The sequence below is a fragment of the Rana temporaria genome, chromosome 6 (assembly GCF_905171775.1).
Source record: "Rana temporaria chromosome 6, aRanTem1.1, whole genome shotgun sequence".
Taxonomy (NCBI): Eukaryota; Metazoa; Chordata; class Amphibia; order Anura; family Ranidae; genus Rana; species Rana temporaria.
In genome coordinates, this window is record NC_053494.1 from 117966635 (window position 1) to 117979452 (window position 12818).

The 12818-nt window shown below is 45.3% G+C and overlaps 1 protein-coding gene across 1 annotated transcript in view; it reads left to right on the plus strand.

Annotated features, from left to right (window-relative positions):
- The first annotated feature begins 1551 nt into the window (after positions 1 to 1551).
- LOC120943753 (cytochrome P450 20A1) overlaps positions 1552 to 12818 on the plus strand; it is a 51295-nt gene continuing 40028 nt past the window's right edge. Inside the window, exons 1-3 of the mRNA XM_040357252.1 lie at positions 1552 to 1732; positions 7586 to 7635; positions 11056 to 11222. Coding sequence (XP_040213186.1) covers positions 1661 to 1732; positions 7586 to 7635; positions 11056 to 11222 — 289 coding nt within the window. The 5' untranslated portion in view covers positions 1552 to 1660. The remainder of the gene's footprint in view (positions 1733 to 7585; positions 7636 to 11055; positions 11223 to 12818) is intronic.

Sequence of the window (12818 nt, forward strand, 5' to 3'; positions counted from 1 at the left end):
ATACAGTAATCAATGCAATTTTATAGCACGGGTCGCTGTATAAATGTGACTGGTCCCAAAATAGTGTCAAAAGTGTCCGATATGTCTGCCGCAATATCGCAGTCACGATAAAAATCGCCGATCCCCACCTTTACTAGTGAAAAAAAAAATGCTATAAATCTTTCCCCTATTTTGTAGACTCTATAACTTTTGCGCAAACCAATCAATATACGCTTATTGCGATTTATTTTTTTAACAACAATATGTAGAGGAATATATAATAGGATAAGTCTGCACACTGTGGCAAAAAGCTCCTGGGGGCCTAAAATGTTCCTTTGACATTGCCAGTAAAGCGGTAGTAAAGCCCGCTTTGTGATTTTTACCTACAAGTAACCCTATAAGGCGGCTTACCTGTAGGTAAAATAAAGATCTCCTAAACGTGCACCATTTAGGAGATATTCACACTACATGCAGCTGGTGATGTCACTGGTGAATGTGCTCTGAAGTTCCGGGCATGCCTTGCCAAGACGTCAGAGCTTCATGCCGGAACCGAGGGCTCTGGTGCGTATGCGCAGGAGTGACCTCATTGCGGCTCCGACCAATCACACAGTCGGAGTGCGCAAACCTACAAGAATGAGGGAAGATGTCAGTCCTCAGCTGTGACAGCGTGCCCCTGGAGAACTTTGTTCTAAGGTAAGTATTCCATAATGTGCTAGTATGTGATGCATACTAGTACATTATACAATTGCCAGCCACGCTTTACAAAGGCTTTAATGCGGACCTCCAGGGATTCTCAGAAACGCACACCCGTCCATATGTACCACCTAAAATCTCTATTTTTATGTGGAAAATCTCTGAAATTATGTATATTGAATGAATATTATATCTAACGGTAAAACCAGTTGATCTTACTGGATCTAACAAATATCTATTAGCCTGAATGATTTGTGGCCAAAAAAAATTGATTAAGGGGGGCCAGCCCCCCCCCCCCCAATCACTTAATAAGTCTCTATCTATGTGAGATCTAACGTTAAAACCACTTGATCTTACCGGATCTAACGAATATCTATTAGCCTGAATGATTTTTGGACAGAAAATTTGATAAGGGGGGCTGATGGCAGGTTAGCCCCCCCAGCAAATAACTGTTAATATTGCTTCTTCTGTCTGAGATCTAACGCAAACAACGATTGATCTAACCTGATCTAACAAACTGTATAAAAAAAGTCAACAGTTTTTATATGGGGGGGGGGGGGGCTAACCTGGCTGAGGTATTTCACCTTATAAGCTCTGTTAACTGTTAAAAATAACAGTGGGATGCAAAACTCGGGTGGGTGTAACAAGATGTCCGCTTACCCCATTTGGGTGATAATTGTAAACATGACAAATCCTGAAATGTATATCAACAGTAGAACTACATGCATACAAATGCGCACACCTAGTCCTGAACTAAACCTTATACCGTATGTCTGTCTGATACAGTATAATGCCAGCAGCCAGCGCCCTCCGCCCCGTCCACACACAACCCACGTGTCACTCCGCTGCTGCTAGTACTGATGCTGAACAAACTGGTGTTTCCGGGAGTCGATTGCTCTTGGCTGGCAGGAGGTGGAGCTGATGGCCGAGCTGGCTGTCTTAGTGTAGGGGGCCTGGCGTTGCTGAGCCGGGTGTACAGGGCTGCAGGATGTTGGACTTCGCTATATTTGCCATCACCTTCCTCCTGATCCTGGTGGGAGCGGTGCTGTACCTGTACCCGGTAAGAGGGGGAGAGATGCTGACAGTGGCTGCTGATGTGGCAGCTGTTAGTGCAGAAGAGTGAGCCTGCTCATCTATCCACACTACAATGCCTGCCACAGGCCTGTACACCTAATACTACTGAGACCTGCTTCTCCCCGGGGCCACACATTGTTACTATTGGATGCAATTAGAACAATGTGTGAAAGTTGTCTTGGGTGAAAACATGTATATATGTTTTATTATTGTTAAAAGTAGATAAATGAGTTGTGTATGTACAAATCACATTATTTATGCAGGTTTACAGCCTTTTACAGGGGGGAGAAGAAATTAGCAATTTCATGGAAACTTGCTATGCCTGGGGGAGAGGGGGCGGGCTTGCTGTACGTTCCCCCTGGGGGAGAGGGGACGGGCTTGCTGTGCGTTCCCCCTGGGGGAGAGGGGACGGGCTTGCTGTACGTTCTCCCTGGGGAGAGGGGACGGGCTTGCTGTACGTTCTCCCTGGGGAGAGGGGACGGGCTTGCTGTGCGTTCCCCCTGGGGGAGAGGGGACGGGCTTGCTGTGCGTTCCCCCTGGGGGAGAGGGGACGGGCTTGCTGTACGTTCTCCCTGGGGAGAGGGGGCGGGCTTGCTGTATGTTTCCCCTGGGGGAGAGGGGGCGGGCTTGCTGTATGTTTCCCCTGGGGGAGAGGGGGCGGGCTTGCTGTAAGTTCTCCCTGGGGGAGAGGGGGCGGGCTTGCTGTAAGTTCTCCCTGGGGGAGAGGGGGCGGGCTTGCTGTACGTTCCCCTGGGGGAGAGGGGGCGGGCTTGCTGTATGTTCCCCTGGGGGAGAGGGGGCGGGCTTGCTGTACTATCCCCTGGGGGAGAGGGGGCGGGCTTGCTGTACGTTCCCCTGGGGGAGAGGGGGCGGGCTTGCTGTAAGTTCTCCCTGGGGGAGAGGGGGCGGGCTTGCTGTACGTTCCCCTGGGGGAGAGGGGGCGGGCTTGCTGTATGTTCCCCTGGGGGAGAGGGGGCGGGCTTGCTGTACTATCCCCTGGGGGAGAGGGGGCGGGCTTGCTGTACGTTCCCCTGGGGGAGAGGGGGTGGGCTTGCTGTACGTTCCCTGGGGGAGAGGGGGGGGCTTGCTGTACGTTCTCCCTGGGGGAGAGGGGGGGGGCTTGCTGTACGTTCTCCCTGGGGGAGAGGGGGGGGGCTTGCTGTACGTTCTCCCTGGGGGAGAGGGGGGGGCTTGCTGTACGTTCTCCCTGGGGGAGAGGGGGGGGGCTTGCTGTACGTTCTCCCTGGGGGAGAGGGGGGGGGCTTGCTGTACGTTCTCCCTGGGGGAGAGGGGGGGGGCTTGCTGTACGTTCTCCCTGGGGGAGAGGGGGGGGGCTTGCTGTACGTTCTCCCTGGGGGAGAGGGGGGGGCTTGCTGTACGTTCTCCCTGGGGGAGAGGGGGGGGCTTGCTGTACGTTCTCCCTGGGGGAGAGGGGGGGGCTTGCTGTACGTTCTCCCTGGGGGAGAGGGGGGGGGGCTTGCTGTACGTTCTCCCTGGGGGAGAGGGGGGGGGGCTTGCTGTACGTTCTCCCTGGGGGAGAGGGGGGGGGCTTGCTGTACGTTCTCCCTGGGGGAGAGGGGGGGGCTTGCTGTACGTTCTCCCTGGGGGAGAGGGGGGGGCTTGCTGTATGTTCTCCCTGGGGGAGAGGGGGGGGCTTGTTGTGTATTCCCCTGGGGGAGAGGGGGCGGGCTTGCTGTGCGTTCCGCCTGGGGCAGAGGGGTGGGCTTGCTGTGCGTTCCGCCTGGGGCAGAGGGGTGGGCTTGCTGTGCGTTCCGCCTGGGGCAGAGAGGCTTGTAATGCGTTGGGTCTCATTGACATGGGGTGTACTACAGTGTACGCCCATGAAGAGTCATGTTTTACCACATGTGCTCCATCCATCCTTGTTTAGGTAAACAATGCCATCCACATGAATGAGACCTTACCCTGGGGGTTCCTATGCATTATCCTAGGGGGAATTACTTCTGTAACCAGGAATACGTTTTTACTCATATTTGCATTTCAAGTTTCTAATAAATCTTGACAGGCAGGGAGAAGCATTTATGACAGAAAAGACCTAGAATCTCCTTTGTAACATAAAGCCCCCTTGCAGAGCAGGGAAGTATTGGAGACTCTTATCAGGTTATAACTGTCATCTCTGCCTCATTGGAGGGATTTCTCTTCATGTTCTTTCAGGACAGGAATGGATTGACAATTTCTCCAACAGGGACACAATAACAATAAGCGTTTTTTTTCAATAAATTTATTATTTTTGTTTGGTAAGAACAATACAAATAAAATTGCTGTATAAATCAACATTTGTAGTAATATCTATATTCTAAAGGCATTTAGTATAGAGTTGTTCAGATCTTGATGTCCTGGACCTGCCTACCCCTAATGGGTTCATACTGTAGGCCTGGCAGGTCGCCAAGTAAATCTATAATTCAGACCATTTAAACTTTAATTAGGGAAGGAATATTAGAAGAGGGGGGAAAACAAAAATATAGGGAATCTAGAGTGTGGAAAGATTAGAACTTCTGATAATTTTGTCATTGCTATCTATGCCAGGGTTGCACCGATAATGAGTATTTTTATGAGAACTAGTACTTGTGAAAATGCTCCGATATCCAAAACAAATACCTTTGCAGTGCGATTTGAGCCCATACAAACTGAATGTGCTCAAATTGCACTGCAAATAATTGCATGCGATTTGAACAGGAATGCAGTGTGATTCCTGTCCAAATTGCATGCGGTTTTCTGCACTGCTCCTGTGTGAACCCAGGTTGAAATCACTATGACAAGCCTGGCTTCACACAGGAGCAGTGTAGGATCGTGTACCTGACAGAGGTAAGTACACCCCCAAAAAAAGATATTGGGGGAAGTGCAGAACTTCCCCTTTTGGGTGACGTTCTGCTTTAACCCCTTTGATATAGTGAAAGCCCTTTTAAATGGGCTATGATGCCTGGGGCCCATAGGAAGGGCTTCCAAACATGCGTGACTGCCATTGGCTGCATAATGATGATGTCCTCAGTAGCCCATCCAACCGATTGCCAGTAATTTATAATGAGCTGCTGGTGACAGCTTGGTCACAGTTCTGGGAACACATTAACTGAGCATGCTTGCAGAACACAGCGGCAGGTATATGTTTGCTTGTGTACTGCAGGATAAATTTGTCAAGACCAGTTGGGATACAGGCTGCTCAGTTCACACAGTCTTAAATGCTGTAGGAAGAGTTTTTATATATATATATATATATATATATATATATATATAATCTCTTTAGCCAGGGTTTGACAAATTTGCTTGGAATCTAGGAGCCAGCTAAACAAGTTAGGAGCCAGAAAACGCGCCCTGTCCTGCCGAGCTCGCGCAGAAGCAAACGCGAGCAGCACCCACATATGTAAACGATGTTCAAACCACACATGTGAGGTATCGCCGCGATCGTTAGAGCGAGCGCAATAATTCTAACCCTAGACCTCCTCTGTAACTCAAAACATGCAACCTGTAGAATTTTTTAAACGTTGCCTATGGAGATTTTAAAGGGTAAAAGTTTGTCGCCATTCCACGAGCGGAAAACAATTTTGAAACGTGGCATGTTGGGTATCAATTTACTTGGCGTAACATTATCTTTCACAGTATAAAAAAAATTGGGCTAACCTTACTGTTGTCTTATTTTTTTATTTAAAAAAGTATTGCAACGACCGCCATTTTATTCTCTAGGGTGTTGGAATAAAAAATATATATAAAAAAGAGGTGAAAAGGGCAATCAGGGAGATGACAAATAATAAAATCATTTTAATTAAGAAAAAATAATAATAAAAAAAAAAGCCTATATGAATCTATTTAAACCAGCTCCCCCCCACACCACCAAAAGAAAGCTCGATTTGTGGGAAAAAAAGGATGTAAATTTTATTTTGGTAAAACGTTGCACGACCACGCAATTGCCAGTTAAAGCCAAGAAAGAGGGGTAAAACCTTCAAAGTAGTTAATGTTGGGGGGATAACTGAACTTCAGACCTAAAAATTTGTATTTTAACAGGATTGCAAAAATAAAAAATGCACACTCAGCTGTGGCAGTGGGTATATATATATATATATATATATATATGCACCTTTTTATCACTGGGGAGGGGGGATAATACCGCTCTCCTCTATTCCCAATCACACCACCCTATGTAATAATACTATATATATCTATATCTATAGATATATATAGTGTTATTACATAGGGTGGTGTGATTGGGAATAGAGGAGAGCGGTATTCCCCCCCCTCCCCAGTGATAAAAAGGTGCAGTATTCCCGCTCCCCCGTGCCGCACAGCCCGCCACATCAATTACCCCTCAGACAATATTCCAAAACTAGAAACACGCTGAACGGAACTTCATAGAACGAGATCATTTACCAGCCACTCCGCACCAGCTCCTTAGCAACCTGCAGCCACGTACAGCTCACGTCCGTACGTACCCCTTCATGCAATGCTTCTCGTATGTATATCATGCCGCCACCCCCTCCACTCAACCCTTTACAGACTTAGAGGATGCCGGGTGTTGTAGGCACACGGGAAAGCCTGTCTATTGGGTAGAACACGTGGCCGGGGATTGGGCCCCCTCTCTGTCCACGCCTTCTCCATGCCTGACTCGCTGCTGAGGGTGAGCGGCGCTGTGATTGGCTGGCAAGTGAGAATGCGGCGTCAGATAGTGGAAGGGGGTGGTGACGTAAAGCTGTGGTCTCAATTACCGGCCGGAGCGGCGCTCCGCGATCGCGGGAGGGACGAAGACGCCGGTTACCCCAGGCGCCAGGTCGCTAATTCTAGTTGCAATTGCGACCTGGCGCCCAGGAAATTGTCGAACACTGTCTTTTAGCTATGGTTATCTGCACTCTAAGTCTGAGAATTAAGGCTGGATTCACACCTTTCTGCGTAAATTTATGTGTCGAAACGTTTATCAACATGCTTAATTTGCGTGTTACCAAAGGCTCCTTCCCCCCCCTGTCCTTAAAGTGGAGTTCCACCCATAAATATAACATTACATCAGTAGTTTTAAAAAAATGTCATTAGTCCTTTACGAAATTTTTTTTTTTTTAGATGCCTTCAAAGTGTTGTTGCTAGACAGAATATTTAATCTTCCCACTTCCTGCACCTAGGTGCTTAATGCTTCCTAACCTACACCGCACAGACTCCTGGGAATGTAGTGGGTGTAACTTTCCAGGAGTCTGTGCACTCCCCAGTCTCAAAGAATCATGTGACTTGGACAGCACAGGTGCTGAAACCTGATCTGACACTGCTTGTGCAGCACTGAGCATGTTTGAGATCTGCAAGGCTGAAATCCAGGAAGTCATACAGTCTGGCTTCATGATGCCCACACTTAAGATGGCCCCAGTCAATTTCTATTTTATAAAGTGTCTAAATGCTGTAACAACCTAACAAAACGGACCTTAGATTACAGGCCAACTTTACTAGAATACATTAAGCTTGTGTATTACAGGGGTATTTATATTTAAAAAGTTAAATTGTGGCCGGAACTCCGCTTTAAACACAACCCTATATCTTTTTTTTTGGCCAAGTTCATCTTACTTCCTGTAGTCCTGCCTAGGCAAGAATGACAAAGCCTAGCTGCCCGAAACCTCCGGGAAACCTCACGTTACACTTGTGCTGCAGCTCATTGTCAGGGGGCTGGCTGCAAGAACCCAGAAGTGACAGCCAGCTCCCAATGATGTAAGAAGTTGGCAGCATGGGACCTAGTGTTCAACGGTGGATTACAGCAGGACATCACTGATTTTGCTTGATGCGAGTATATGTTTAAAAACATCTTCATCAAAATGGAAAACTATTAGTTTTTAAATGTTTTTTTTTTTTTCTCTTTCAGTCTTCCAGACAAGCATGTGGTATACCTGGCTTTGCTCCTACAGAAGAGAAGTGAGTTATCCAGTGCTAGTAATCATTAACATTCATGGTGTTCTCCATATATTGTATCTCTCCAGTTGCCTCACTGACAGAATGTTCATCCCTGCTTAACCCACAGAAAGAGGATCTTATTCCTCATTTTCATGATGTAAAGTGATTAAAAATCTCAGCAACGTCGCCAACATGCCCTTTCCTTTCTCTGATCACACCCTCATCACTTTCACAGTGTCCCTGTCTTCACTTTAGCTCTTTGCTTATCTATTCTGCTACTGACCACCTCTATAGCAAATGTCACCCCTGTCCTGCCCTGACCGGGCCACTTCTGTCTACAATTCACTGTCATTCTTACTGGATGTATTTGCTCTTCTCACCACACACAGAATCAGCCCTGACTGTTACAACCTTGGCAAACTGGTGACACCAGAAAGAGACATACCTGTGCATTTGAGCTATTGTGGGGTAAAACCAAAACCCACCAAGCTTTCTCCTTAGATAAATCTGCGTTCCTAGATTACTTCTTTATTTGATTTTAAAGCAAACAAATGACAGCCTAGAATACAATGCCTTCCTCCATGCTGCCAAACAAGCCTACATTGTCACTCATTAATACATCCAGTCCTCGTCATCTCTTTTCTACCTTTTAACTTTCTCCATTGTCTGTCTACCACCTCCAACCCAGTAACTCGCTCACTGCCCAGGAGATTGCCAATCACTCCAATCACTTCAAAACAAGATTGATGCAGCGCATAGGGACATCTCCACTGTACATATATCTATCCCACTTAACTCCTCCGCATCTGCGCTATAGCTGAATGAGGGTTTCCCAGCGGACCTACTTTGCCGGGATGCCGTCATATGACGTCCACCCCTTTGCAAGCTCCCCGCACGCCCCCTGCGGGTCACACTTGGCGTACTCTGTGATTTCTGAGTCAATGAGACCCCGGCTTCTTACCACGTGATGAGCTGTTAGCCAATAACTGCTGATCACGTGATGTAAACAGAAGATCGGTAATCGTAATTTTTTTTCTCCTCCACGCTGTCGATCACCAGCTTCTGTGAAAGGGACATCGACCCTGAAGAGGCACAGCCACATCATCTTTGCCACTTGCCAGTGCCCACAAGTGCATATCAGTGCCACCTATCAATGCCCACCAGTGCTGCCTTATCAGTGCAGCCTCATCAGAGTACATCAATGAAGGAGAAAAATTACCTGTTTGCAAAATTTTATAACAAAATAGAAAACTGTTTTGTGTTTTTCGAAAGTTTAAAAAAATAAAAATAAAAAAATTAAACACAGCAGAGATTAAATACCACCAAAAGAAAGCTCTATTTGGGGGGGAAAATTGGGTACAGTGTTGTATGACCGTGCAATTGTCATTCAAAGTGTGACAGCGCTGAAAATTGGTCTGGACAGGAAGGGGGTTTACGTGCCTAGTACGCAAGTGGTTAATGTACCCTGTCCAATTCAGTGCTTTCCTTTTTTGAACTTGTTACTACAGAAGAGGTCACCAAACTTTTCTCAAAAGCCTGCCTTACCACCTGTCCGCTGGAACCTGTTCCCTCATAACTACTACGATCACCCTCTTCCATTTTTTGCTCCCCCACTCACATCTTTAATCTATCCCGCCCTACTGGCACCGTCCCCTCACCTAAACCATCACCCTGCATGCTTAAAAATCCCTCACTGGACGCCATCAACCTGAACAACTTAAAGTCCCTAAAAAATATATTTTTAAACAAGCAGCTACACGTACTGCAGCTGCTGGCTTTTAATAAATGGAAACTTGCCTGTCTTGGAGTCCAGCGATGTCGGCTCCTGCACCTGATGTTTCCATCAGCTGTCGGGTGCTGCCGCCGTAATTTTGGATAAGGGTACCCAGCAGTGTAGGCTTTTGGCTTCACCCTGGCAACCCTACTGCTCATGCGCAAAGCCCACTCTTCTCTCCTACTGGTCCAGTGGCTGGGGGAGGGAGGAGGAGGAGGGAGCCCCGCACTGATGTCGCGGCCCGGACACCTGGAAGTGGGAAAGGATACCGGTCAAAGACAGGTATCCTGTCCCCCCTCCCCCCCGAAAGGTGCCAATTGTGGCACCGAGGGGGGGGGGGGGGGCCGATGAGCATAAGTTCCACTTTTATGTGGAACTCCGCTTTAAGAGCTATCTCTTTGCTCCCATTTACATTTTAAACTTTAAAGAGGAAGTAAACCCTCTCCTAAAAAACAAAAAAAAAAACCTGCAAGACAAAGGCATAATGAGCTAGTATGCATAGCATACTAGCTCATTTTGAATTACTTGCCTGAGATGTCGGTGGAGAAATTTTATTTCAAAGTGGTGTGTAAGGGTTTACAACCACTTTAAGAACACCTAGACAACCGTCTTTGCTCCTACCTCATTGACAACAGCCTTCTCGACCCTTTACAGTCTGACCCTTTACAGACCCTTTCGCTCATAGCACTCCACAGAAACTGCCCAACTAATGCTGTTGACCATCTGCTCCTTCTCAAAAAAACTCCACTCCCTTGGCCTCCAAGACTGATTTTTTTGGTTCTCCTCCTACCTTTTACAGATTTCCTTCAGTGTTGCCTACAACTCTGTCTCCTCCACTCCACTTCTTCTTTTTTCTGTAGGGGGTCCCCCAAGGTTCTGTCTTCTCTATAGGTGTCCCTACTCTTCTCCATCTCCTCCCTTGATCACACGATAAACTCTCACAGCTTCCAATATCATCTCTATGCTGATGACATCCAAATCTATTTCTTTACTCACCTCATCCCTTCAGTTTCTACCCACATTACTAACTGACATATCACTTTGGATGTCACATTACTTTCGTAGTATGTATAAAGAGAGGGGAAGTGGATTTTTGGGACTTTAGATGAGGCATTTACATATGAATGATAAAATAAAGAAAACTTTTTAATGTTGCATGTCAGATTTGTATATCATATTGTGTATGGTTTTTATTAAATTGTATTTAATTTATTGGGATTGATTATTTTGATTTAATTTATCATGGTTAGACGCTCTTCCCTAAGGGAATTCTGACATGTAACATTTAAAAAGTTTTCTTTATTTTATCATTCATGGCTCATCTAAAGTCCCAAAAATCCACTTCCCCCCCTATTTTTACATAATTATAGACATGTCCTTTAACATCCATTCCTCTCTAATTTTCAGGTATCTGATATAGATGATCTAGTATCTGTTGGTTCACTAGATGGCGATGTTTTTCTGCATGTCGCTGATTTTCTGTTACCTCAAATAATACCACAAGCAAACAGAAAATATGACAACTATTCTAATATCCTAAATTTTGTAGCAATTTTTTAGAATTGTTCTAATATATTTGTGTAGGTTGGCAATAATATATTCTATATAGTGCATCTGATTTTTTGCTTCCTGGCATATACATTTTTCGTTTGATTTGTTTTTCGCAGAGATGGAAATCTGCAAGACATTGTGAACACGGGAAGTTTACATGAATTCCTGGTTAACTTGCATGAGAAGTTTGGACCTGTTGCTTCCTTCTGGTTTGGTCGGAGACTTGTTGTCAGTCTTGGATCCTTAGACGTCCTAAAACAACACATAAACCCTAACAGAACATGTGCGTGTTTATTTTTATTTTATTTATTTTTTGTTTGTGTGTTAATACATAATTCCACTTCTTTTGTAAGAATAGCTTGTAGGGCCGAAACAACTAATCGATTATGAAATTAATCGATTACAATTTTCATAATCAATTAATCGGCCAGTAACATAATGGGGTTAAAAAAACTAAAATTAGCCCTTTATTGTACAAAAAAGCAAATTGCTACTGTAAATATTACTTTCACTGTCCCACAGTAAAAAAAATTATCCCCTTACAGTAGCGATTATTTGCTCTTTTTGTTTTTTTAACCCCATTATGTTACTAAACATCTCAGGCCTGGGTCACACCTCTGTGTTTTGGTGCTTTTTGCAGAAACACACTACAGTTCATTTACATGTTTTCCTATGGGACACGTTCACATCCATGATTTTTTTTTTTTCAGCTGCTGCGTATTTGGAAAGGGCAAGGACTTTTTAATGCAAAACGGTGCTATTTTGTTTTTTTTGGTTCAATATACTTCAATAGAGGATCTGCAGAAAAGCATGTGATGTGTTTTTGCGGCAATTTGTGTTTTGTAATCTGGCCAACAACAATTTTTTTTTTCAAGGCTATTATCCGATTAATCGATTATGAAAATAATCGTTGGTTGCAGCCCTAATAGCTTGAGATATAGGTCCCTAAGTTACCTACTCTTAAAGGGATTGTAAACCCTCAAGGTTTTTCACCTTAATGCATTCTATGCATTAGGGTGAAAAGCCTCCTGTAATACAGCAGCCCCCCCAAAGCACCCCTTTTATTTACCTGAACCCAGTCTTTCCAGCGACGGGGACGAGCACACCAGCTCCAACCAGTTTCTCGGGTCCTGATTGGATAGATTGATAGCAGCACAGCCATTGGCTCCTGCTGCTGTCAATCAAATCAAATGACGTGAGGGACAGGGCCGAGTCCTGCTGTCTGTGTCAATAGACGCAGCAGAAGGACACGGGAGTGCCCCCGCTTGAGTGCCCCTAGGGAAAGCACTTCCTCTTTCGGGACACTCGATGCAGGGAGGAGCCAGGAACGCCGCGGGAGGACCGCAGAAAAGGAGAATCGGGGCCACTCTGTGCATAACCCTTGCACAGAGGAGGTAAGTATGACATGTTTGTTATTTACATTAAAGACGTTAAAACCCCTTTAAGCCTCGTACACATGATGAGAATATTGGACAAATGATCATCTGTTTGTTTTTTTGCATTCTAGTCTCGTATCAAAAATTAGGAGGTTACCAAAGTTACAAAAATTCTCATATGGCAGAATGCAACTTTGGAAGTGATGTAATATATTGTTTAGTTTCCAAGAATGCATGTTCTTGGTCTTCTGATATTATTATTATTATTATTATTATTTATTTTTGGATGAATACTGTACTGGTTAAACGAATATCGTACGTTCTGATATCCTACGAGAGAACTTTTTTGGTGTTTGTCCCTTCGAGTAATTTCTCACGAACTGTCTTGATCGGCTCTCGAAAGCTGTGTACTAATGCCATGCAATCGTATTTTTCATCCGATTTTCTGATCATTTGTACTAGGCATTATTGAAACTTCTGATTAGTGTTATCTCTTGAGGAAA